The 27,614-nt window shown below is 40.7% G+C and overlaps 1 protein-coding gene across 2 annotated transcripts; it reads left to right on the top strand.

Moving 5' to 3' along the window:
- Positions 1-363: 363 nt before the first annotated feature.
- C2CD2 (C2 calcium dependent domain containing 2) lies at positions 364-27,614 on the top strand. 2 transcript variants are annotated; one of them, XM_033147068.1, is made up of 14 exons: positions 364-741; positions 4,948-5,046; positions 8,948-9,079; positions 10,203-10,307; positions 12,167-12,289; positions 12,503-12,618; positions 14,091-14,204; positions 14,785-14,846; positions 14,986-15,113; positions 15,654-15,825; positions 17,468-17,584; positions 18,322-18,449; positions 18,665-18,980; positions 25,655-27,614. In XM_033147068.1, the coding sequence occupies exons 1-14, from the start codon at positions 472-474 to the stop codon at positions 25,879-25,881; spliced, it is 2,109 nt and encodes a 702-aa protein (XP_033002959.1). In that variant the 5' UTR covers positions 364-471; the 3' UTR covers positions 25,882-27,614. The 2 variants fall into 2 exon arrangements, with proteins under 2 accessions (XP_033002959.1, XP_033002960.1); XM_033147069.1 differs by having other exon boundaries at positions 12,503-12,623; positions 14,096-14,204.

Genomic DNA, 27,614 nt, shown 5'->3' with positions numbered 1-27,614 from the left:
TGGCTCCTCCGCTTCCCGGGGCCGAGGAGCGCGCTTTGTTGGCAGCGCTTCTGAAGGCGCGCTTTGCTGCTCCTCCTCCTGCTCTTCCCGGCCGGCGGCTGCGGTAGCTGCGCGCGTGTGGCGCTGCTTGAAGGCTCGGCTGGGCAGGTCCTGCCCTGTGACGCGGGCTGCTGCTCCTCCTCCTCCTCGCGTCCCGCTCGCTGCTGGCTCCTCGCTCGGGCGACTTCTCTCGGGCGCCCTTCGCTGCTGAGGGAGACGAATGTCCTTCGCGAGCCCTTCCGTCGCCGGGGCGCCTCGGCCGGAGCCGCTGCTCGCTCTCGCCCCTCCTCAGGAGAGGGGATTCTTCGTCGTGGGCAGGCGGCGGCGGCGGCGCGGAGGAGCCCGATGCCTTGAGGCGCGCGGGGAGGCGGGGAGGGATCCTGCTGCCATGTGAGGAGGCTTCCCCCGCCGCTCGCCTAATTATGGTCAGTCATGTCTTGGCTGGCTTACTGGCTGGGCGAGCTGCAGCGCCTCTCGCTGCTCTCCTTGTTCGCGGCCGCCTTGACCGTGGTCGCCGTCTACCTGGTGCAGTGGGGCCTGGGCGCTCTGCGGCAAGGCGAGAGGAGGCAGCCGACGCCTGAACTTCTTCTGCCCGAGGACGAGGGTCCCCTCTTCGCCTGGCTGCTGTCTCTGAGCAGCTGGAGGAGCCAGTGGCAGAAAGCCTGGATAGCGGCGCTTAACCGGGAAGCCAAATCCAGGGAGGTAAGAGAGAGAAAGAATTGAGGGGATCTCTGCGCGGTTCCTTATCCGTAGGGAGTTGGGCTCGCCATCCGCTTCCCTGCAATTCCTTCTCACCTCGCTGGTCGCGATCTGCAACTCGGGTTCCTGCACCTGAGGAAGCGCACCGTGGTCCAGGGAAGCTTCCGCCATCGTCATACTTTAGTTAGTCTTGGAGGTGCCACAATAAGACTGCGTACTGTTTTTGCTGCAAACAGAAGGCGCTCTGCAGTCTGGAATTTAGCATCGACAAATAGTGTTTACTGGGGGGGATGGGGACCAGAGAACTTGCACTCAAGTCAAGGTGCCATGAGAATTGCACCGTAAACTCGATTCTTAAGTGTTGTGGGTTGCACTGGTTGCACTGATCCGAGAGCAGGCGATTTTCGTTGACCAGATGCTGGCAGGATCTTTCAGCTTTGCTTGGGGAGTGGACTTGGTTGATGTCAATAGAGCTGATTGATAAGCGCCCAAGCATAAATAAATTGGAGCTGTACAGTTCCTTAAAATCAGTGGGACTTTGTGTGGAATAATCAGTGTAATTTTGTTTAATCTAAAATCTAAAAAAGGGATCTTTTCCTTCTTGCTACCAGACAACTATTTGCAAGTAGGTTATGTATAGGCTTTCTGGGTTTTCTTAAATTTCTGGAAAATGGAGCAATTCCTTCACTATTGTTTGTGACTTTGTTCACTTACCTTATCCTTTAAAACTCCTATCCCAAGAGTTCATTCATTCAGCCATCCTTTTCTCCCACCTATGGACATAGTCTATAGACATGATTTATTTTTAGGAGGGGACAAGCTTTTTTGTAAGGGGAGATAGAACAGAGTTATCTGTGATGAAATTGGTCAGTTAACTTTTTTTAAATTTACTTCCTTGATTTAGGGGGGCAGTTGCCCCCCCAGGAGCTCTCTTTATTATTATTTCTATTGTGTTTCTGTTTCATGATTTTTTTTTTTATAAAGAGGTTGTGCCATGCATAGTCATCTAGCCCATTGGTCTGCAACTAGTAGGTCATGACCCGCTTGTGGATCATGGCCTGAGCCAAGGTGGGTTGCAAAAGGAGCACTACCACTAGAGGCATACCCAGGGTCCCTTATTGGTGCCTGCCCCTGAAAAATCACTTTACTGCACCCCTTTGTGTGAAGGATTGGAAGCTTATCCTGCATTTAAGTGCTTCGCCACAAACATATATACACTCCGTAGCCTGATAGATGATTTTTGCTCATGTGCCCCCCCAGGCCTGCAACCCCGATGAAGGCCAGTTTCATCAACCCTTAGGCATGCCTCTGACTAGCACCCTGCAATTATATGTATGGTAAAAGGTTAATAAATGTGTCCCCAAATGCATGTTTGGCTTAAAACTGGGTCCTGGGTCAGGAAAGGTTAATGATACCTGACCTAGCACGTTCCTTGTCTGTGTTCCATTAGATCTTAATAACTTTAAAACAAAAACAAAAAACCCCCTGCAAACTGAACTGTAAATTGTGAGGGGGTCAAAGGCTAGGAAGCAAGCACACTGTAGGAAAGCTGATAGGAAAGTAACAATGCCTTGCATGCGTACATCCTTTCCAAGAAAGCAACTGCATCCTTTTTCTTTTGATGAGTTCACTGCCTGGCAGTGCAATGTGTTTTTACTCTCTCACTGAGCCGTCCAACTCAAAACAATGCTGTCATCAGGAAGCCAGTGAAACTCTGATTTGCTTCTTCTGCTTCACCACACTCGAGAAGAATGTTAATGTAACAACTGAGCATACGCAACATATAATAAGCAGTTGGTAGTTAAATGTATCTTCATTGCTAGTGTTGCAAGTTCAAGAGATTACACACACAAACACACACACACACACAGGCTTGAAATCCTAAAATTTTAGCATTGCAGAGGACTATTAAATTCTTCATCTTTCCATGAAGGGGTGTGCTAGCTTTTATTTATTTAACTTATTTGTTACTTGACAAATGTGAACAGGTCATTAAAATCACATCATACATGACTGGAAGTACAAAAGAGAAAGGTAAATGTACCTAGTCTTAAGTGACCATGACTCCTTTTAAAAAAATGTTTTTATTAAAGATTTTTTTGGGGGTTTACAAAAGTGCATACAGTACCTCTGATTTCAGTTTGTAGAGTCCTTCCTACAAAGCAGTTAACTTTTTTGCACATTTTAAAGTCTTGTGAATTGTCATAATAAGCCAGTGGAGCAGCAGTAGCCTGAGTGCAGGACCAGGAACAGAAAGTCTCAGCTGTTCAGCAACCTTTCCATTGGCCACAGTTTGAGAACATCTGCAGTAGAGTTTTCAGCAGTGCTTAAAGTTTACTTGTGTTCAACAGGAGTTGTGTTCCTTTCCCCTGCCAATGATTGATCGATTATATTTCTATGCCACTTTTCATTCAAATGAATCCCAAAGCTGCATACAAGCAATAAATAACAATTACATAATAGAACATCACAAATACAGCATGAATCGCCAGCAAAACAGTTATAAACAATCAAACAATTGCGATCTATGAAACACTATTAACAAAACTACTAAAAAAAGCTAAACATCACAATTACAACAAAAATTATATTATAGGATACACAAAGTACTACAGCCTTCATAATCTATAAAACAATAACAACAGTAACAAAATAGCAACCAAAAATAAGCTAAGCACAGTTGAATTCATACACACATTCTCCTTACCCTGTGACTCAAGCTTTCATGTATATTATAATGAACTGAAAGTATGAGCATGTACAGTATATTCTGGCGTATAAGACTACTTTTTAATCCAGGAAAATCTTCTCAAAAGTCGGGGGTCGTCTTATACGCCGGGTGGAAAATCTGTGGTTGAGTATATCTCAAACTCTATATTTTAACTGGAAAAGTTGGGGGTCGTCTTATACGCCCAGTCGTCTTATACGCCGCAATATACGGTAGTTTACTACATACACACACACCCCAGCTACAGCTAATATGTCACTTTAATTTTACAAAAAACATACTTGTGCATTCAGGTACACATATTTGTGTATATGAGACTCTAACAAAAAAAAAAACACAACCATAGTGTTTTGCATAGTACTTGAACCTCAGAAAACACAAATAAGGAACTGGGGATATTCACCCCAATTTCATACTAAGGCCACTCCAAATCATGCAATTGGATTTCCAGGAGATTGTCTTGTATGAGACAACCCAAGCACTGTATCTGGTTCACTGCTGTTTTGTGTAAACTACTGGCAGTTATTGTTGCATGCCTAGCATTCTTGATAATATTTGTAGAAATGAATAAGGAATTGGAGGCTGTACCCCACAATAATCTTTGAGCAAACCCTAATCATACACAGACACAACCCAAAGAGATGCAACATCCTACAAGATTGCCTTGGGCAAACTAGAATCTGTTGGCCTCAGCCCCTAATTTGCAATATAGAAATAATACTAGCCTACCCTAAAGAGTCGTTAGGAAGACTGGGGAAGTTAATGTGAATCCTTTGAACACTCTTAAAGTGCTGTATAATGCTAAGTAACTTGTTGGTAAAATTGCTCCATTTAGTATTGTCAGTATGGGGTGGACATGGACTGCTCACAGGGGTTATTTCTTAAAACTAAACTTATGTCCACCACAGTATTAAGTAGCCATTACTTGGTTTCTGTTTATACTGAAGTAATAATTAGGTGACACAACTAGGTGACGATCTTGTATCCACATGATTTATGACACACATTACTAGGCAAGATAAATATAAGTTGCTTTTTGGCTCTTTTAATATAAGCAGTTGTGATTCTCAGGAACCTAATTCAGATGAAATCAAGGAGCTGTTATAGCCAGCATATTTGCATACTTAATTGTCAAATATTTCTTCCTAAATTTAGTCCTGTTCTAGGACTTGGAATTTAGCTGAACATCCAGTTGTTTGGGGTTCTTTGGAATTCGTGAACTTCAGTAATAACATATACTCTGAAACCAATGCCAAACAGGGAACTAAGAACGTCAGAGCCTGCTAGATCAGGCCAATGGGCCATCTAGTCTAGCATCCTGTTCTCACCATGTCCATCCAGATGACTGTGGGAAACTCTCAAGGAGGACTTGAGCTCAAGAGCATTCTTCCTTCCTGTGGTTTCCAGCAACTGGAAGTCAGAAGCGTTTCTGCCTTCGGCTATGGAAACTATTTCAAATAAATGTTACTTTTCTCCCCCAGGACTCCCGCTTGTTTACATTTGAAGAACATGCAGCTCCCCAGCCTCTAGAGCTTGTGGTACAACGTGTTGTAAGTGTGGTAAAGTCTGGTGATGAAAAGGTGAGCTTGCTTTACCTGATAGTTCTTTACTTTGTGGGTCTCTTGTCTCGTTTTCCCATCTCCACCAAAATGTATGTATTTGAATTTCTGAACTCTAGAATTTCTGGGTCACAGACAATTTTAAAATGATACGCATCTGTCAGTGTAACAGTTGTTTTCTTTATTGGACTGCCCACCCTATCTTTGTCTGTCTGTCTGCCTTTTTCTTTTATGATCATTAGTACACACATATAAAGTGGTCTGTACTAAAAATGCAGGATGCCCCTATGCAACTGGTTAATAACTTGCCCTCTTATAAACTTATAAAATATAAGCTATACAAATATAAAGACCAGGAATGGGTATATAATTGTAAGGGCTGCATTTTGTTTTTCTAAGAAGCATATGAATGGTGTTTTAGCATCTGGTGTTAGAATAGAAGCCCTGTGGATACACAGAAAGCCCTAGTTAGAATCTGAAATAATAAAAATGTTACATTTTAAGAACTCTGTCTTTGTTAGTAATATGCCAACCGACTTGGTTGTCAGGCTCCTGACGTGGTTTGGAATCTACATACCGTAGTGTTTAATTTAACTGGTACTACAAAATATTTTAGGACTGCTTTTTTTGCAATGCTGTTCTCACTGGAGTATCTGAAATCGCTCCAGTGAAGAAAATTATTCGCAAATCAGGCACAAGTATGCTAGGAATTAACATACCAGTGTCTCCATGAGAAGCAAACAAGAGCACAAGCGTGGTGTAGTAGTTAAGAGTACTCCTCCTCCTCCTCCTCCTCCTCCTCCTCCTCCTCCTCCTCCTCTTCTTCTTCTTCTTCTTCTTCTTCTTCTTCTTCTTCTTCTGGCTTCACAATCTTTGAGTAATTTGCAGAAGTACTCCTTTCTGCAGGAGTAAGGATCAAGGGTTCAATTTAATCCCTTGTAAACAAGCCTAGTCTGAGGTATGCCTCCATCTCGTAGGCTGGCCTTTCTGGATGGGGTTAGACTTTTATCTCTCTGTTCCTGCTGTTCTTAGCTTAAGGCACACCCTGAACAAAGTTCACATAATATTGTCTGTAATTCCCAACTGTTGTGAACTGTGGGAGTGGCACTCTGCAGACTTTCACTTCATTATTAAATACATGCTTTTCTCTAGCAGTGGGTGTGTCCTCTCAGTCATGTTCCTGTGAATATTGATAACAGAAAATCATACAGTAGCAATAATCCTCTTTATAATTTTCTTGCTATGGCTAGGATTATCTTATATTGACAAAAAGGGGGGTGCCCAATACAATGTGAAGAATATTATTATTATTTTATTATTTGTACCCGTCCATCTGGCTAGGTCCACCAAGCCACTCTGGGCGGCTTCCAACAAATATTAAAATACATTAAAATGTCACAGATTAAAAACTTCACGAAACAGTAACAGCCCAAAGTAGCATAACTATTCATGCATGCTGTGCCTTGTTAACCCATTTCTTTGTTGGAATACTTTACTGCTGATGAACGGCTACCTAGCACTAATGAAATTAAGGAGATGTGGGCCTGATCAGTACAAGGAAGAAATATCACTAGAGCTGTCTTCAGCCATTTTGCTAGCTAACTCATTCCTCAACAGGAGTTAACATTTGATCAGAACAGTGGCAGACCCCTGTCACTGTCTCACCACTGCATGTTAACATAAACACACTTGTCAAATGCTCAATGAGTACTTTAGAGACCTAGTTATGCTGTTTGATACATATATATTGAGCCCTCTCCCTGAGTTCCTTTCAGTAGATTCTACTCTAGACCCTAAAAGAGTACTGTATAGCAGTGTTTTTCAACCTTTTTTGGGCAAAGGCACACTTGTTTCATGAAAAAAATCACGAGGCACACCACCATTAGAAAATGTTAAAAAATGTTAAAAAATTTAACTCTGTGCCTATATTGACTATATATAAAGTAATTTTTCAATTTTCCCCACGGCACACCAGGCAACATCTCGCGGCACACTAGTGTGCCGCGGAACAGTGGTTGAAAAACACTGCTGTATAGAACACTTAATTTGCCCCCTGAAAACATCACAGCTGGGGGAAATTGTAAGTGTTGCAATTTTAGGAACCATGGTGACAATTTAAGGCATAAATCCTGTGTATGCTTACCTGGGAGTAAGACCTACTGAGCCTTAAAGACTTCTTTAAGCTGATAAATAACACCAGTGGAATCATAGTAAGGGGTTTGCTGTTATACAGTCTGCCCTGAGAGTATTGTATGAGTTGGCTGTTGAGTGGAAAGTTGGATATTTGTGGTCTTTTCTTTTTTGTAACAAAATACAACATTTATAAGGACTAGTAATGTAACAATATCACTATGCCCGGAAGTATGTGTTTATAGTTTTCGCTAACTATCAATACAGTCTTGCCCAATTTGCTACATGTGATGTTTCTCACAAAAAGTTTGGCTAAATCGTGCATCATGCTGGTAAATAAACAACCTTTTCCATGTTAGCTATGTAAAATTTGCACAGATCTCTTAATGACAGGATTAATGACTAGGATTATGCCACTCTGCTTTTGAAAGTTAGCAGACAAGAAATAGTTAATAGGAATTACAAGGCAAACCTGTTCTTGGGAAAGAGAATAGCTTGAGAAAGAGAAATATGTGCTTATAATAGCCTTTGCCATTATTATTTGCAAAGGTTGTGGGAAAGGAATCAGGGGCAGGGAGAAAATGCTGTACTCTTGCAGGTAAGCCTAGAGGCGAATAGTGGTGGTTCATTGGTCTGGTCTTCAGCAGAAGCCAGACTAATAATGGTAATAAGAAAACGTCTTCATAATTTTGTCTGGCCATCCTGATCTCTCTGTGGCTGAAAAGCAAGCAAGTAAAATAATATATATGTGTATTCTAATAGGATATTGAAAATCTGTCAGTCACATGAATTTTCATTAGAGCCACAAACAGGACATGATTTACAAATTTTAAAGATATTGATTTCAGTTAAATAACATGGCGGAGAAAAAAGTGAGGGGGTTCTGCTTCTGCCTTTGTAAAGGGTGTCCCCCCCTCCCAATGAAGCGGAGCAACTGATCTGTTAAATGCATGTTGCAGAAAATAACTGAGCTAGTTCCCTAACTCAATATATCTTCCTGCTAAATTTCATTTTCTGGTTATTTCAGCTGACACCACTAGTCTCCCCACCACCATACATGCGCACGCACATGCACACACACACACACACACACACACACACATTCAAAATTCCATAGAAAGTTGAGGGTGTCAGTTGTGGAGGAAAGGAAAATGAAGCAGGTGGGGAGAGAGTAGGAACTGACCTGCTGAAGCCCCAAACAGCTTCTATCCTGGTTGCGGGGGAAACTCCCAGAACAATCCAGGGCAGTTTCAGGAGGGAGAGAAGAAAAAACTCCCACCTCTTCCCTTTCCCTAGAAACTTCCTCATTCTCCAATACAGTGCTGGGCGGGGTGGAGTGCTTGGACTCAGGGCTAGCTCTACATAGCAACATAGGAGGGAAAGGTGTCAGGAATGTGGGAAAGGGGGAGAAAAAATCTCCACTCTCTCCCCTTCCCTACAAATCCCAAATACTTGCTGGAACCTTGAATGCTCTTATCAGAGGCTGGGCATATAATGCACCATTTTGAGTTGCAGCTCCTCACTTGTTTGTTCTATTTCTGTCTTTAGAAGAATATAATTTTGGTTCTAAAATTAGACTATTTGATACAATGGACAATATTATCCGCCAGTTGTATTCACCCAAGGAGGTTGGGGGAGCCTCCTCTTTTAATTTTAGACCACATGCGTTGCCACAATGAAGGCTTGAACTCTACTGTCAGTGAATAACAGTCAATTACATAAATGCACATAATAGTCTCCTATATAAATGTGTGTATGCAGTCTCTAAAGCTAAGTTTTACTTTTATTACAGGTGGTCTCTTGTAATGTAATTGGAAATGCCTTTCATTTTATTGTCAGTATGCCCAATCCTTCTTCTGTTTCTTCATCTGTTACTTCGGAATGTCAGTCTTACAGTGTAAAACTGTCTCCACTTCATTTGCAGGTAATTTTTGAATTCACTTTGCTAAATCTTACCTATAGTTTTATTTATTTCTATTATTACGTTAGCCCAGGTAGTCTAGTAGGTGGAACTCTTTCAAAAGTCGTCCTCAAGTTTAATATTGACTGCATTTGAAGAATTTTGCTAACCATCATGTAAGGTCCGCGTGACGGTGCTTCACGATTACAGAGCAAGAGCCCAAACAGTCTTTTGCAGTTTTATTGTGCAAGCTATTTACATTGCAGAGCTACAAAAAGCATGTCTGTCTCAGTCGCTGGCAGAATCTGGGAGTGGCCCCTTCCGGCTCCTTCCCCAGCATAAGAGCTTTGGCACCCCAAGTATCCTCCTACCCTCCTTGTGTTTCACCCCTCTGCGCAATTGGGGCGCCAGAAATGGCGTGTTTCCCTCCTGACCAGCCAAGCGAGGTGAGGTGCTCGGTCTCTTTGCAGCATCCCCAAGCCCTCTCCTCTCCCGGCTGGCCCCTTCCCCTTCCTCCCCACTGGAGGTGTGGCTGCTCTTCGCGCTGGAAGAGGTGCTGCTGCTCAATTGGCATTGGGGCTCTCTGTAAGCTAACGGACCCTCCATTCCCCTCAGCGGGCCAGGAGGCAGTTCCCTGACACATGGCTTAGAGGTGTAGGCTCAACTATTCCTCCTCCCCTTGCATGCAAAGTTAAAAGTCATTACTTCCTTATTGAAATCAAACCATAGTTTGCCAGTACATCTGAACTTAAAAACTGTAGTTTGACTGAACCCTCAGAACCAACTATAAACAGATATGGAGTCATTATGAAATGTTGTGTTCCTAATGTGCAGTTAGTGACTGCTATGGCTCAGCTTTTAGCAAGCGTGAATTATAAATGATGGCAGGTTAAATTGATCTGATTGTTTATGATTATCAATGAATTATCCGGGTTACTGTACTCCCTTTGTGGCTATGGAAGGCAAAAAAAAAAATAATAATCAAAAAATCTACAAGCACAAAATATTCAGAGTCTGACAATGGGAAATTCCCAGTATTTGCTTGATGAATTGCAACCATTGTGATCTGTTGGAAGAACTAGTAGAATTAGGGTACAAGATCTGTTAATGGACAAAACTAAAATTGGTAATGGTATTGTATTTACAGCTGAAACTTTCAATGAAATCCAAAGAGGAAGACATTCAGGTCAAGTGGTCTTTCATCTGCACCTCAGAAACAAACACTGAAATTAAGCCTACTAAAGTGCAGGAGGTAAGTCTGTTAGCATTTGCTTGTGTCTAGCATGATGTCCATCAAAACTACATGTTAAATTAACAATAATGTTTGCAGTAGCTTATACAAATTTGATTCTAACTAATACCTTGATCTGACACCTGGAAGGACTTGCTTCCAAGGCAGATTACGTAGTAGCAGGATGTATAGCTGCAATCCATGGCATACTAGTTTGGAAGCATGGCTCTTTGAAATGATTAAAATTAAATGTTTAGGTGTCAGTTTTGTATGAGTAATTATAAGCCACTGCTTCCAATGCTCACCTTTAATAATAGTCTACAGATATTTTAATATTTGCCACACTACAGAGAACAGTGATTAACTCCACACACCCAACTAGACTTCTTTTACATTCCCCACCCCCACCCCCTTTAAGGATTAGTTCCCTGCACCACACATCAAGCTTGGAAGACTTAAAAGCACTTTGTGGTGCAACAAAAAGGGCCGCTGTTTGCCCCAAATTGTGTATTGGGTGTGTGTGTTATAGATGGCTTTCTCATCCTACAAGGGGACTTTTAAAGCTCTCTCTTCTAAAAGTCAAGGTTAAGAGACCCCACCCGAGCGGCAGCATTTATGGGGGTCATGCTACTAAAATATCACATAGGAGGCAGGATTGGATTTAGCTTCTGTGCCACCTGCTGAATATTCAGAATGAGAAAAGGGGTGCTAAAGCAAATACTGGTATTTAGGTTGTTGCAGTGCAACTTTTAGGGGTAAGAATAAGGAGGTTAGCAGAGGGTTGTACATGACTGAAGTGTTGAAGAACAGTGTGTGTTCAAAGGGTGTTGGCAACATGCATACATGACCTGTATCTTACCCTGGTCTTAGCTAAAGATGATATTTTGTTGGTCCTGTGTCTTAGTCATTATCCACAGCTAAATGTTGCACATGGATCGGCATCTGCACAAAGGAATTGCTTTTTAAAAAAAAAATGCAGAGAATTGTCAAGGTTGTTCAGAGTAAATGCTGCCTTCTCTGTAAATAGTCATAATGCAGCATTATGACCGCAGACCCTTCTTGGTGAGCAGTGTGGATCAGCAATTTTAATAATGACTTGTGTGGCCTTGCCAGGAAGTAAGCCAATCAGTGTGATCTCTTGCTTGGATCTTGGCTGATAACCACCGCTATGTTTTAGACTTGGCTTTTGACAATGTTGCTCTAATTGAGTGCATCATGGCTTTACAAACTGCTCCGACTATTTCCCTTTGCTGTAAGTAAGAGCATAGGAAAGGAGCTTATGTCTACACCAGGGGTCAGCAAACTTTTCCAGAAGGGGGCCGGTCCACTGTCCCTCAGACCTTGTGGGGGGTCGGACTATATTTTGAAAAATAATAATAAACGAATTCCTATGCCCCACAAATAACCCAGAGATGCATTTTAAATAAAAGCACACATTCTACTCATGTAAAAACACCAGGCAGGCCCCACAAATAACCCAGAGATGCATTTTAAATAAAAGCACACATTCTACTCGTGTAAAAACACCAGGCAGGCCCCACAAATAACCCAGAGATGCATTTTTTTTTAAAAAGGACACGTTCCACTCATGAAAAAGCACACTGATTCCTGGACTGTCCGTGGGCTGGATTGAGAAGGTGATTGGGTCGGATCTGGCCCCCGGGCCTTAGTTTGCCTACCCATGGTCTACACATATTTCCATTTTCCTGATGCAACCTAAGCCCAGTGTTCCATGAGCAGAGAAGTGGAGCAAAAATCTGTTTTTGTTCAGTACAGTGCATGTAGAGCAATATAGCTGTGGTGTCTTTCAAAAGTGAACCAAGCTTCTGAATTTTACAAGCAGTGCAATGTATGAATGTACCGGTATTCTTCCTTTTTAGGACCAGACAGCTGGGGCATGTGCAGTATCAGAAACACTTAAAGGTGTGCTGCGGTATCTCATAAATTCAGCATCTCCCTCTGTGATTCTGAGTACAAAACCTACAGGTGTAAAGGCATTGCAGGTATTTATCTATTTTTATTTTAAAGTCTGTTTTTATTTGTCACTGCTGTGCCTCCATCTTCATTACTGCTGTGGTAAGTTATGACTCAGGGCTTTGGCTAAATCTATTTGTCCAATTCACACATATGTATGACTGTTTGAAGTTAATTGATGTGAACATAAATTGCTTGGCGTTTATCTAAAATAATCTTATTGTTTTGCTTCCTTTTAATAGAATGTACAAAAAACAGGTGTTGTGCCTCAGGGCACCAGTCCTCCTAAACCTCCAAGGGCTCATGAACTAAAATTGCTGATGAAAAACATCAAAGCTACACTGACCAATCAAAGCACTACGGGTAAATAACTTGGTTTTCCTTCCCTTTGTCCCCATATTATAATCTCTTAATTCTGCAAAAATTACAAGCAGTGGTCACAATTATATCGCATAATTGCAGAGAAAGGCTTGGGTTTTGCCTCAGGGATACATAGTTTACTTGACTGGTTGAGATTTGGTTTATTCTTTTTCCTCTCTGAAGCTTCAGGGTTTTGTATGTAGGGTGGAGAACTCTCACAGGGAGGCCCATCGTAACTATGGCATGCTAACACCTCAAACAAATTGCTTTCTTTTCTTTTGAGTTGCAGTTCCATGTGTGGACTCCAGGCCCTTAGGAGACATTTCTCAACACGCTTGCCAAAATAAAATTCCCAGAGTTGCTTCTGAGGTTAGGAAAGAACTTGCCTTGCACTCTGAACACTGGGTGGCCCATACCCCACTGGGAAGCACCCCAGAGAGATGTGATCTTTCTCTTTTATGTAGAGTGCACTTTTCATTGATCTCTGTAATATGGGCCTTCTATAATAATACTTCTTAAAAATATTATTTTTAACTTCAGTACAGAAAAATATTTCTCTCCAGCCATCCTTTTTCATACCTTACATTGCTCATATGTTGCTTCACTCATGACAGTATTTTAGTAACTGAAACGCTTTCTTCTGTTGTATTAACTAGAAGTGCCTTACACAACTCAAAACATCAGAACAGCCAAAAGGTATAGGTGGCATTACATTGTGTGTGCTGTGAACTGTGCAGCATGTTTACGAGAAGCTGACTTAAAAACTTGCCCATCAGGTTTTGTAAGGTTCTACAAGTCTATGCTTGCTTGTTTCCCTAACTTCAGGGCAGGCCAGAGTTAAGGGCAGAGCTCTTCACCTTGAGTTTGCATACTGTTTTAAACAGAGTGTTACCCCTACTTTTCAAATCTTGGCCTAATTTAGATGGTAATTGATCTTGGAGCAGTATAGTCTTCGAGAGCCTTGCTTTTGTTGTGATTTGAATCATGGTTTGGTTATATTTTTCCTAAGGAAGCCCTAGATGAATGGCTAATAGGATCTTTGAATCTCCTGAGCAGTTTTCAAACATTAAAACAGGGTTGTTGTTGTTGTTTTTAGCATACATCTATAATTGCATTTCTGGCTACTAAGGGCTTGAATCAAAAGGGTAATGGAGGCTTTTGTTTTGAAAATAATCTGTCTTTGCCATTGTGCACACAGAACTGCCCAAAGATGGAATGATTAAGCTTCTGCTCACAGGAACCTTCCCAAGTTCCTAACTTCATTCTTGTAACTTTGCTTCTGCTTTGTTGTCATGTAGATAACAAACCTTGCGCTGCAAGCCATATTGGTACAGGTTATATTTCTCACACAACTCCCAAAGGGTTTCTTGGATGAGGTCTTTTGCCAGTAGTTCATTCAAATGTGAAAAGCATAAAGAGGTACCTTAAGCAATTCTTACTTGAAACCAACTCCACATCTTTTGCCTTCATTGCAGGTGGCATTAGCCCAATATGTATAATCCAGCTCAATGACCCTTTGCAGAAGTTTTCAAGCTCTGCAGCCAATAGTCCTATGGACTTCTCTTGGAAAGATGAATTCATCTTGTAAGTACTGATTTTAATAACACTTTAATAAGCACAATGGGAAATGTCACACCTTTTGTTATCCTCCAGGTGTCACTATGGGGCAGGGGGAAATCCTATCTGCTAAGCATTCATAAGTTATGATATTTCCTAAATATTCTAGTGCCATTGCATGGAGAGGGGAGTCTTTGTTGCTTTTTGTTTTAAACAAACACGGGTGGAGCTTGGGTTGTCCATTGAAGAGCGATTAAATGAGAGATGTTGTATTTTCTTAACTGTTAGCAGCTTAATACATTTTCGGTATTGCTGAAGACAGTACAGTGGTCTTACCAAATAAGTTCTTTTTTTTTTACTTTTTGGTAAATTTGATATACTGCAATAAGTGAGGTGTGTGGAGAGGTAAGTTTTTTATTTTTCTTGCAAGGCTCTTGTACCTTTTAGCAGCTATTTTGGCAGACAGGAATCCACCTTGTGAAACTTTCCAGGATGTGGATAGGCTGTAGTCAGTAATCTATATTGCAAAATATGAAATTATATGACAGTCTGAACAATTTCTAAAATGCTTCCTCCCCCCCTCCCCCCCCCCCCCCCCCGTTCACAGTGAATTAAATGCCAAATCAAAAGAACTGCAAGTAAAGATTGTAGAAGAAGGGGGACTGGATAGTAAGTATTGCAGATAAATTCATTTTATGTGTCTAATCTTTTATTTCTGCAACAACAACAAAAACCTAATAGGATGCTGATCTACTAGTGGATTCGTGTACAGGTAGATCTCAATGCATTTCTTTTCTTTTCAATGCAGGTGGTTTCTCAGCTCTGGCTGCTGTGCCTTTGGACTTGTTCAGGAGACAGCCTTCTGGACACAAAGGTTTTGCACTGAACACTCAGCTCGGCAGTAGCAGCTCTACTGTAGGATCCGTTACTGCAGAGGTAGAATTTTAAGTTTATAAGCTGGCTTCTCGAACTAGTTTTTTCCTCCTGACCTGACCCCACCAGTTTTAATCAGCTCCCAACTTAACCTACACAAGCACCCTGTGTTCTTGTTTTCAGGAAGCTATTGAAAACGAATGGCTTTCCCTGAAATATGACTCGGGTGTATACTGAATTTTGCATAATTTTGGCGCTTTTAAGTTTTGTTTTAAAATTTGTTAAAATTATCTATTGCACACCACTTTGGAAACGTTTCATAGGATCATAGAATTATTGAGTTGGAAGGGCCCACAAGGGTCCTGTAGTCCAACACAGTTTATAAATTCTTTCAGTAAATGGTAGACATGTATACCAGTGCAAAGTAGCTAACGATAAAGCAAAAATTACTCTTTTTATGTACATGATTTCCAAAAATCGGTGGGGCTATGGTCATACATTGCAGGTTTTTCCCTTGTGGCCTATCCAAATTTTATCACCAATTTATCACTACTAAACTGTCCTTAATTGAATTTTAAAATCCTAACTATTTTTCTTCTTTAGTTCTTATACATAGAACCTTCAGAGTCTAGAACCTTGCAAGTTCCCCCCAAGATTCCTGTTGCAAAAGTAGAGAAAGATCGAACTGTGATGCCCTGTGGGACTGTGATCACTACTGTTACTGCTGTGAAAGCCAAGCCTTTAATAGAAGGGAGACCATCTATTCTGCATTCAGGTAAAAGAATAGAACACAACATTGGATTGCTCCCAAAACTTGACTTTTTTTAAAAAAACAATTCTTTGGTACATTTTTAAGTTGCATGAAAGGCAGGTAATAAATTATCTAATTATCTATGGCCCTGGTACATGATGATGTCACACAAGGTTGGTTCCTGTACCAGTATAGCCTGGTATGAACTTCTGCAAACAGCTTTAGTAGAATGGCTTTAGGGTGGGTTCAAAAATTCACACTCTTTACCATTTAGCCAAATACTTTAAGTACATATGTCAGCATGTCTAAATACTGAAATATTGTTGAAAACAAGGGATTAATTTGGAAAAAGAGTGCAGCTTTTTTCATACCCTTTCAGGAGGTGATGGGTACAAGGAGTAAAAATTTCAAAAATGTTGTAAGAAGCTGCTACCATAAGAATTTCCATAAGGTTTATTTTCTTAATTTTTGTGCATGGATAGCTTCGCCAAGTATTACCAAGTTGGCACAACTGGTGCTTTTGTACTGGGGGCCACAGTGCAGGGGGCACTAAATGAATGCTGTAAAATGGAGCTAGAGAAGCGGGGCGGGGGGGGGAGCACCAAATTTTAGAGTCACACGGGGAGCAGCTGAAATTTGAGAGCCCAAATTCGACCACAACACTTACCTTTATACTTAAGAGATGCATTTTGAACAGTCCTTGGAAATGAATGAGAAGTTAGAAATGTATTGGTAACCAGATGAAAGGCAGGCTGCCATCAGGGGACTTGGAAACTTAGACATCTGCAATACATTCTTTCTTTAGTCTCTCTCTCTCTCTCTCTCTCTCTCTCTCTCTCTCTCTCTCTCTGTATGTGTGTGTTAGCTATATTGTAGCACAGACAAGAAAACAGAAGGTCTGCAGTATGTGTTCAACTTTAGAACCATTTGTTTTCTTTAGTCCTGAGACTATATTCATGCACACACACACAATAATGATTGAATGTCCAAGTAATAAAGTAATAAAATCCTATTGCAGCAATAAAGAAGGTGGATTGTCACTTTTACTAATTTATGAGAAGTCTGTTTAAAATCTTCCATGTCAGTCCTTCAGCCTGCAAGTGGAGAGATCTACCAGGCACGAATTATAAATTTACTATACTGTAGTATAAAAGGCGCATGTGCAATGTAACTCTATCTAGGTTCACTTTCAGAATAATTGTGAATTTTTTACAGTGAGAAAGTGCTAACACTAGCTGACTGGCTTGAATCACAATAAAATTAATCTGGCTTTCAGTTTTCACAAATTGTCAAGAATATCCAGTTGAAGATTAATGAAGACTAATTATAAACACAGAATGGTTAAACCGCTGCTCTGTGAGCCATTCCAATATATGTACAGGTACCTGTTTCACCCAGCAAGACTGTTATCAGTTTTGGTGAAAGGATTTTAGAAGGGAGAGATGTCATGGGAGGGAAGAATAAAAAATGCTCTTCCTTGTGTTTAGACTCGATCTGGAAATCCCCAGAGCTGTTTTTAAGGGGTTGGGGGGGTTGGGTGTTTTTTTTAAAAAAAGTTGCCAGTAGATCAAATCATGGAACTTGCATGTCTTGCCTACTAGACCTTTATTAAGGAATATATTTTGAAATATGCAGATGTGAAAATAACTGATACTCTGTGCATTAGATTCACCCATGCGAAGTCCTGTTAGAACGAAGGTGATTGAAAAGGATTTGTCTGTTCAAGCAATCCATTGCCGGAATACTTCTTCAGTAAGCAAGGCTTTATCATCATCAGATACAGGTAAGTTACGGCTGAGAGAACTCAGCTATGGTTGTAAGGCAGTTCCTTACCTAATGCATCATCATGTAAACCTTATGTCTTGCTTTACTTGTGCTCACAGAGACCTTTAAAAATGTTAAATAAATAGCATTAAGTTTGAAAGTTGGTCTGTCTCTATAGACACAACTCAAGGGTCAGAGCTGAATTATCATTATTATTTATTAAATTTCTATATCACCCCTCATCCGAGTACCACAATATAAAAACACAAAAACACATAACAAAAACACAAACAAAAACAATACCCTCCCTCCCAGTTTAAAAGGCCATAGACTGGCTAATTAAACAAAGGCCTGGGAGAAGAGGAATGTTTCTTCCTGTCACTAGAAATATGTAACAAAGGTGCCAGGTGAGCCTGTCTGGGGAGAGCATTGCACAGGCAGGGAGCCACCACAGAAAAGGCCTGTTCTTGTGTTGCTGCCCTCCATATCTTTCGCAGAGGGTGATACACGAAGAAGGGCCTCTGATGATGATTGCAGGTTCTGGGCTGGTTCATATGAGGAGAGGTAGTGCTTGAGGAGTTACAGTCCTGAGCCGTTTAAGGCTTTATAGGTCGAAACCAGCATTTCAGTGGAGTGCACTGGCAAAAATATTGGTAAATCAAGGCTTAGTTTACATGAATAACTGGCTTTCTACTAGGTACTAAAAGATTCCTGCTTTGATTCTTTGTGTCATTCCCTTAATCACGTTCTTTTCAGAGCTGCTGCTGTTGAATGGCAGAGATCCTGTGGCTGAGGTAGCCATTCGGCAACTAAGTGAATCTGCAAAGCAAAAACTCAAGTCTCCCAGGAAGAAAAGCACGATCATAATATCAGGGGTGTCAAAGGTAAGATCAGTCAGCATCCCCTGAACCCCACCCTTTATATAATTCACCCCCCTCCTAGAATTTACTTTAAAAACTAAATAAATTTCTTGCTCAAAGGGGCAGAATAACCAAAAAAATCCCCCAAGGGTTTGGATATGCCTAGAACAGCTCCTTGGTTCCTATACATTTTTCTCAACCAGTTTTATCTCTGCATCTCTTTTGTTTTACTGTTCCAGACTAATTTATCTCAGGATACTGAAGCTGCACTCATGATGGACTATGCGGCAGCCATGGATGACTCCTATAAGCAAGATGAGTCTTCCAGTGTAGAAGGGTCTCTTGCACAGTCTCCTTCCAATGAAAAACTCTCACTGTATGTATCCCAAACAATACCTGCCCATGAAGATCCCCAGGAAAACAGCCATGATGCCTGGACTTTAGATGACAGTGGCGAGCAATGGCAGAGCAATGCACTACTAGACCAAGACTGTGATAAGATGTCTGGGAGCTCCATAAGCATCTCGGAACCTGGAACTGTGAAGAAATCCAAAGGTAATGTGATTTCTCTTGGAGCTTTTTTAAAAATAAAAATAAAATAAAATAAAATTATGAGCACACTTTTTAAGCAGTTTCATGACCTTTTCATAATTACTGCTACATATAAACTTGTTTAAGAACACCAACTTCTCCCCTATTTCAGTCAATATGTCTGAATTTATTTATCTCTCTGCCTCAGCAAGTGGGTGATGCACCTCATTCAAAAGTGGTACCCTTGAGAAAGTGCAGTTTTGGCTTTGGCAAAAAGTATCTACCTAAAAGGGCTTCTAAAGAACGATGTACTCGGTTCTATATTTATTACTTGTTTTGTATCATTTTATTTATGAAACATATATCCTGTCCTTCCTTCTGAAGCAGGCCAGGGCAGCAAAGTGTTTAGACCTGAACAAATCTTTTTATACGTTTTCTATAATTGCAAGAATTGCAATGAGCAATTCTTGTATAACGCCCACGTATTACTTTAGTTTCTGTTGTACTTCGATAATTCATTCATGTTATACCATCTTTATTTTTCTTACTTAAAAAAAAACCCAGCTTTAATATATCCTAAATAAAGGTGTTCAAGCACTTTAATAAGAGCTGTTGCACACTACACAGTTAGTAAGCACATCATGCATACTTGTGCAGTGTGTCCTGGCCGGAAACCCTGTAACATGGGAGATAGCTATATGTTCTCTCTTTAAAATTATGTGCAGTCTATGAATACTACTGTCAGCAAAACTAACTCCAATGCATACAAACAACCCAAGGCAAGTCCTGTGACACTTCAATTGAAAGTGGTGAGTTTGTACAACTTGGTATGTGAAGCAGCTCTAAGAGCGCCACATGCAAAAGGATGACTTCTTATACGCAGTGCATTTTTCTTTAAAATTGTTCAGGAGGGGTACACTCATTTTGACTCAAGAAAATCACCATTTTATAGTTCAAATTGGGAAAAATAAATACAGTAAATGGACAAAAGTACAAAGATTCACAAAATGTTTAGGGGTATGTGTACCCCTGCGTCCCTCCCCCCAGGAAAAAGCACTGGTTATATGAACTCTAAATTTGGTAGGAAAAAACTGAGTGTCGGTGGGTGCTCTTTAAAAATGCAGTAGTGTGACAGCATTACAGTGTGAGTGGTGGTTCTTTTTAATCTTAGTTTGAGAATTTCAAGAGCAGGGATTTTTAAAAATGGAAAACTTGGGTGTTTTTTATATATATAAGGAAGACAAATATGTAAAGCACAACTTCAGGTTCTCAGCCATTGTTACCAAACTCAATATAACTTGGAACTTGCATATTTTGAATCTTCATTATATTTACCTCCTTACCTATATTTCTGACTCCAACTTTCTTACCTATTCTCTTCGTAAACATAAGTGGACCACTATGCCAACCAGAATTAATTGCCTACACAGTAAGTTATCTGTCTTGATGTTTTTGAGAGTGTGTAGCTTTACTGTGAGACACTTAATATAACTTGAATAACCTTTTAATTAAAAAAGAAAACCAAACAAATAACATTTCATCTGTTTGTTTCATGGCTATACTGATTACCCCTCCAAAAGGTGTTTGTAGACATAGCCATTAATATAGGTTGTAGCTCTAGCTTAGTTGGTACACCTGTTAGTCTGTGTGAATGAATTTTCCTTAAGAAAACTGGAGAAACTGTCTTTCCTCTGCTTGCTGCTTTTGCCCTCTTCCCCCAAAATCCTTCCTTACTGCCAGCTAGGCTCAGGTATCAGAAGTAGGCCCAGCCAGAAGAAAAGCTTCTGTGAAAAATAGTTGCAGACAGAAGGCAGTGAGTGGGGAGAGAATTCAGCACCCTTTGCCTGCATGTTCCTTTGGTGCTTTGAATCTCACCCCCTCCCTGCAGAAGTGATTGGGGCAGAAGAGAGCTGCATCAGAAGACAACAGGACTGTCACAAATAATTTCAAGTCACTTGCAAAGCACTTTTCATTCTGAGCTGCAATGCACAGAATCTAGTCCACTTGGAGCTAGAATTTATTAACTGTGGAAATATAACGCATGGAGGTGCTGTGAAAGAGCACATTTTCTATCAAAGCCAAGCTCTTTGTAACGTGTTACAAACTTAGTTCTTGTACCAAGAGTACAAAAGAGGTGTGTGCATAGTAATGGCCACTTCCCCCCTTTTTAAACAAATACTAAAGCTAAAAAGGAATTGGCCTCTCGCGTGTGCTTTGAAAGGGAAATGGTTGTTTGCATAAAGTGAGAGGGGAAAGTATTTGATCCCCTCCTAAATTTGCCCGTTGCCCTCTGACGAAGAAATGACCAGTCCATAATTTTAATGGTGGGTTTATTGTAGCTGTGAGAGACAGAATAACAACAGGAAAACCCCCAGAAACCCAGAAGACAAAAGTCAGAGATTGATGTGCATTATAATATGTGCATTATAATGAGTGAAATAAGTATTTGATCCCCTATCAACCAGCCAGATGTCAGGCTACCTGGTATCTTCACTGTATGTAACAAGCTGAGATTAGAAGCAGCTGCTGTAAGGGAGAGGTCTTACCTGTAATCCCAGCTTGTTACAGTACCTGTACAAAAGACACCTGTCGACAGAAGCAATCAATCCAGCAGATTCCAAAGTAGCCACCATTACCAAGACCAAAGAGCTGTCTAAGGATGTCAGGGACAAGATTGTAGACCTCCACAAGGCTGGACTTGGCTACAAGACTATTGCTAAGCAGCTTGGTGAGAAGGTAACAACAGTTGGTGCAATAATTTGCAAATGGAAGAAACACAAAATAACTGTCAACCTCCCTTGGTCTGGGGCTCCATGTAAGATCTCATCTCGTGGAGTTGCAATGATCAGGAGAACGGTGATGAAGCAGCCCAGAACTACATGGGGGGAACTTGTCAATGATCTCAGGGCAGCTGGGACCATAGTCACCATGTAAACAGTTGGTAACACACTACACTGTGAAGGACTGAGATCTTGCAGAGCCCACAAGGTCCCCTTGCTCAAGACAGCACATGTACAGGCCCGTCTGCAGTTTGCCAATGCACATATGAATGACCCAGAGGAGAACTGGGTGAAAGTGTGGTCAGATGAGACCAAAATCGAGCTCTTTGGCATCAACTCAACTCACCGTGTTTGGAGGAGGAGGAGGAATGCTGCCTATGACCCCAAGAACACACACACCCAACAAACATGGAGGGGGACATATTATGCTTTGGGGACAGGACACCTTCACCACACATCGAAGGGACGATGGACGGGACCATGTATCGTCAAATCTTGTGTGAGCACCACCTTCCCTCAGCCTGGGCATTGTAAATGGGTTGAAGATGGGCATTCCAGAATGACAATGACGCAAAACACAGGGCCAAGGCAACAAAGGAGTGGCTCAAGAAGAAGCACATTAAGGTCCTGGAGTGGCCTAGCTGAAGGTTCGAGTAGCTCCATATCAGCCTCAAAATCTTACTGACTTGGAGAGGATCTGCAAAGAGGAGTGGGACAAAATACCTTCTGAGCTGTGTGCAAACCTGGTGGCCACCTACAAGAAACGTCTGACCTCTGTAATTGCCAACAAGGGTTTTGCCACCAAGTACTAAGTGATCTTTTGCAAAGGGATCAAATACTTATTTCACTCATTATAATGCACATCAATCTCTGACTTTTATCTTCAAATACTTCCCCCCCCTCACTGTGTGTGTGTGTATGCCTTCACGTCTACTGCAGTAAGAGAATATTTTGTACTCTGCACATTTTAGTATCCAAAGAAGCCCAAAAGTCATTCTGCACTAGAGATGTGAAGGCTCTTCCTGCTGGATAGGACCATTTTCTCATTGTGCTCACAGAACCTTTCTTTGCATGACTTGGCTTCCTGGAATATACCCTTTACGCATTTGTAGTCAGTACTTAATTTATGAGCGGAGAGGTGCTTATTCCTGAGCTTGCTGGATGCTATGCCATTTTCCATGAAAGCTCTTCTTTCCAGTCCCAGATGTGTTTGGCTTGGTCGTGATTGGTTCGTACTGAGGAGAAAGTACCCTGCTCTGCACGATCCATGCTCTGTAACCCTGACAAGTGGGATATATACATTTTTTAAATAGTGGATGGTAGGAGTGCATGGCAGCTCCTCCTCCCACAAATCCACCTTACAAGAGATTATACTTTCTTGTTGCCTGGAATGAGCTGGCTGGATATTTTAACTGCAGATGGATTGATGGGACATCATACAACTTTAGCAAATGAAGTAGCTGCTTTCTACACCACAAATGGGTGCCACAGACAACAGCAGGCATTGTGTGTGTGTGTGTGTGTGTGTGTGTGCATGCATAGCTGGGCTCCTGTGTTGCATGCTGGCACCAAGCATTACAGCATTTGTTTGAATAGTCAGTTACCTGGTACCAGGTAGAGTGGGCAGCTAGTGTTGAGGTGTCGTGTACCATGTGAGAGGTGTGTGCCATGTGGTTTGCCCTTTGCTCCTTAAATTAGCCATCTACACTCAAGTGCAGTGGAGGGGAAGGTGGGTGCAGCAACCTGTCCTTTGCCTGAGACAGCAAAAGGTATTTGGCCAGTCATGCCTAAAACTAAATCCCAGCAGTGCAGAGTGAACCCTGTTGTTGCCTAGGAATCTATAAAGTGAGATTGTTAGATACGATCCAGCAAAGAGGCTTTTAACATCATGTGACTTATTTGTCTGCAGGTTCCTCCAAATTAAAGGTGGAAGCATAATAATTTGCTTTGTTTTAAGACCTCTAAAGCTAATGGCCCCTGGTGTTAGGTTCTTGGTGCTATTGATCAGTACCATGGATGGGAGACTGCACCAATACTTGCATTGTAGTTGGAGGGAAAGGGGGGGGGAGGAGGAGTATAAACTGAAGCCTGACCAATCAGGGTGCTTATAAAAACTAGTGTTGTCATCTGCCTAGTCTGAAACTGGATTGACCATTTATTTACTTAGAGAAGTAATTATTTGTCATTTTTAGCATACATTTTGGTAAAAATTATTGCACATAGTTAACATGAATAAACATGTGCAAAACAAGCAATTGCTTTGAAGGGAGCTGTCCTCTGAGGTGGCAGTTGTAAACTATGCTAGACTGGGGACCTAAATCTCCCTGGCAAAATATGTCTTAACAGTGTGGAATAACCTGTTTGCAAAATTTAGCATTAACACACTAAGCTAAAGGAATCCTTCATTTAGAACCGTAGCTTCATTTTGTGCTGGTTACATACCTGCTTAGCCTCTTTGCATAATCCCATACAATAAAAATAATGCTACTTTCAACATACCATTGCACTGATTCCTTTTCCACACTCATCTTATACTTTAGTTTCTATACCTGAAGGATTAAATACATTATAGAAATAAAATAGACCTGAAAATGTTGTTTCTTGAAAGTAGCTATCGACACTTATGCCAGATACCCTGACCTTTTAAAAAAAGCAACTGGTAAAATTGCTATCAAATATGTTCTGCTGACTTCATGAATAGAGTAAATAAAGCACCAGTTCCATTTCTCTATAATAGCCATCCAGCCCTAAGCAGCTGTACACTGAAGTAAGAGTGGGTCTTGCTTTGTGGTTTAATATGTTTATCATTGTAGCTTGTCACTAAGGGAATGATCCCCCTAAAGCTAAGCACTCTGAACTCTTAATTTCATAAGGAGAGAATGAAGAACTTGAATTCTCCTATCTGAGACTTGACGTTTAATATCAGGAAGATTAGGCCTATGGGTGATAGCCAACTAAGTTGTACTTGGAAAAGACACACTGAAAATCAATGGAATTTATTTTCAGTCCATTTATTTAGTGGGTCTGATTTTGAGTATGACTTAGTTGGATATCACTGTCTGTTTCTAAACAACTTAACTGAGGGTCCTCACTATATAGAATGCTGTTCTTTGACTACCCTGTCTTTTCTACTTACCTATAGTTGTATAAAAGTTACATTGGCATGAAGTGATTTAAATGTGTATACTTCTCCCTAAGCCTTTCTAATAAGTGTACACCTTCTAATATATACTTTTATGGAAAATAAAAGGCCTGTTGCCCTTATTCCCAGGGATGATCCTAAAGCAGGCATGGCCAAACTCGGCCCTCCAGATGTTTTGGGACTACAATTCCCATCATCCCTGACCACTGGTCCTGTTAGCTAGCGATGATGGGAGTTGTAGTCCCAAAACATCTGGAGGGCCAAGTTTGGCCATGCCTGTCCTAAAGTGATACAGCTGGATTTTTACACTTTCACATAATTGTCAGACAAACTGCTCTTGAAATATTTGGGGTAGTTCCCAGTAATGATGTAGTGTTAGCAGTGTGAGCTATGAGCAAGCTCTCCAGATTTCATATAGACCCTGAGCTATGACTAAATGGCAATAGGAGAACCACCATATTAGCCTTAGCTTCCTCCCCTGAGAGAATAGTAACTCATCTCATAGGGTTGTTGTGGATGATTGAAATAAATTACCATAAATACTCAAAGCTATATAAATGCTAAGTACTACTGTTGGTATTCTAGCACATCTACTAAAATAGATAATGCTTTCTGCTTCTGTTTTTTAAAAAACAATGTCAATGACTAAAAAGGAAGAGAAATTGGATTGAAAGTGGGGCAGGTGCTTTGTTTAGGGAGTGTTACTATTTCAGATAAAGGCTACTTAATAAAGAAACCGTAACCTACTAAAATGTTTTGCATCTTCCCTATTGCAGGTGGGCTATTAAAAAAGAGTGCAAAGCTATTTTTCCTCCGACGGCACCATCAAAAAGACCCAGGAATGAGCCAGTCACATAATGACCTCATCTACCTAGAGCAACCCACATCGGATGGTACTCGAAAAAAGGGGGGGACTTTAACACGCATTTTGAACAAGAAAATTCTCTTCAAGAGCAAGAGCAAGAGCAAACTGAACGGCACATCAGTTGAACCGTATGCATAGAGCCTAGTACATGCCAAATGTATATGACCTGCACATGAGCAACTGTTTACAGAAATATAAACTATTATATGCTTACTGAGATTCACTAATGCTGTGGTCCATGGAAAAGGCTGGGCAGCAAAGCAAGGACATGGTATTGGTAGAAGACTTGTGGCTATTTAACATTGCAAAGTCCTAACCATACTTACTTGGAAGTAAGCGCATTGAAATCAGCAGGCCTTAGTCCCAAAACACTTCTTTTTAGATATCAGGCTTAAAATACAGTACCAGGGAGCTATAGTGGACAATTGTCTGCATGAATGTATGTTAATAGTGGCATATCATGGTTGTGTTTTAAAGAAAATGCAATGAAGAGCAGCAATACAATTTTTAAACAGGGTATTGAGCTGTAGAAGTGGAAAGAGCAAAGAAATCCTGATCCAGATGTTCTGAAGTGGAATACATGCATTTGCAATGCAATCCTGTATATAATTATTCGGAAGCAATTCCTGCAGTATGCAGAGGAGCTTAATCCCAGGTGCAGAGAATTGCAGCCTCAGAATGTTACTGGAAGGAAAAATGAAATGCTGAATGAGGCAGCCTGATAGAATAATAATTGCTAAAGCTGTGTAAATTAGACTTGCTTTTGATAGATAGTAGCCATACAAACTTGTAATTTATGCAATTATTATGACTCTTAATTTTAATATTATGTGCATATACTATGAAAAAACTCCTTTATTTTTAAGATGGTATGCTGATAAATTACTTTAAAATTATCTGTTATCCTTTGAGAGATCTGCATTGCCAGTGCAGCACTGTAGTTCGAGGAGCCCACCATTTGTTAGACCCCATCATAACAAAAGTAATGAATGACAATACAGTATTTTAGTCTTTTTTCTTTCTCATTCCCATTTTTGGAACTAAATACACACACTGAGGGATGTATGTATTTCAGTATTGAAATAGTTTGCTGTTTAAAATATCAACAGGGCTGGTGGAATCTTTACTGACTGGAAGACAAGGGGGAAAATAATACATGTGTATAGCTTTAAACTGATGTTCAATTATATATATTTCTTACTGAAATGGTAAACGTTAGCCTTTTTTAATCATTCTGACTTCATTGGGACTTACTTTGGAACAGGTGGCTTGATTGAAGTAAACAATCAACGCTTGTTAACTTTTATTCAGGCAAAACCTATACCAATACCACTGCTGCTTATAACCACTGAATCAAGAGAGATCATTGGGATAAGGGATACTGCTTCTGATATATGCATTAGTGATTTGCATAAGTTATAATGATGGTTTGGATGCAGCATTCTAAAGACCAATATGCAAAAGAAGGCTGTTGAGGTGAAGCAACAGTTTCTAGTATGTTGGGCAAATGCTAGCTTCTAATATGAAAGCTTATTATAGATTGACTGTTAAGAGTATTAACTTATAAAAATGAAATATTTGTGTATAAGCACCATGTGATCCTAGTTAACGCTTTCTTGGAGGTAAGGCCCGTTTCATAATGGATGGGGCTTGCTTCCATGTAAATGAATTTAGGATGGATTGCAAATGTGTTCAGTTATGATTTTGCTTTATTGTATAGCTTGACGATGGCACACAAGTGGAATGAAATGCGAAACTGTTTTTAGAAAGAGAAGCACTTGTTGCTCTAACTTACAAATACTTGAAGACATTTAAAAACTATTTGAAAACCTTAAAGCTCTGTTGCTGGATTTAAAAAAAATGCTAAAGGT

Source organism: Lacerta agilis, chromosome 4 (assembly GCF_009819535.1).
Source record: "Lacerta agilis isolate rLacAgi1 chromosome 4, rLacAgi1.pri, whole genome shotgun sequence".
NCBI lineage: Eukaryota > Metazoa > Chordata > Lepidosauria > Squamata > Lacertidae > Lacerta > Lacerta agilis.
This window is presented reverse-complemented; position numbering and strand designations above follow the sequence as displayed.

Excerpts from the sequence above, each read along its gene's own strand:
- C2CD2 (XM_033147068.1), top strand. The coding sequence starts at position 472 with ATGTCTTGGCTGGCTTACTGGCTGGGCGAGCTGCAGCGCCTCTCGCTG. Across the intron at positions 5,047-8,947 it reads TAAAGTCTGGTGATGAAAAG|GTGGTCTCTTGTAATGTAAT; the intron begins GTGAGCTTGCTT and ends CTTTTATTACAG. Across the intron at positions 12,290-12,502 it reads CAGGTGTAAAGGCATTGCAG|AATGTACAAAAAACAGGTGT; the intron begins GTATTTATCTAT and ends TCCTTTTAATAG.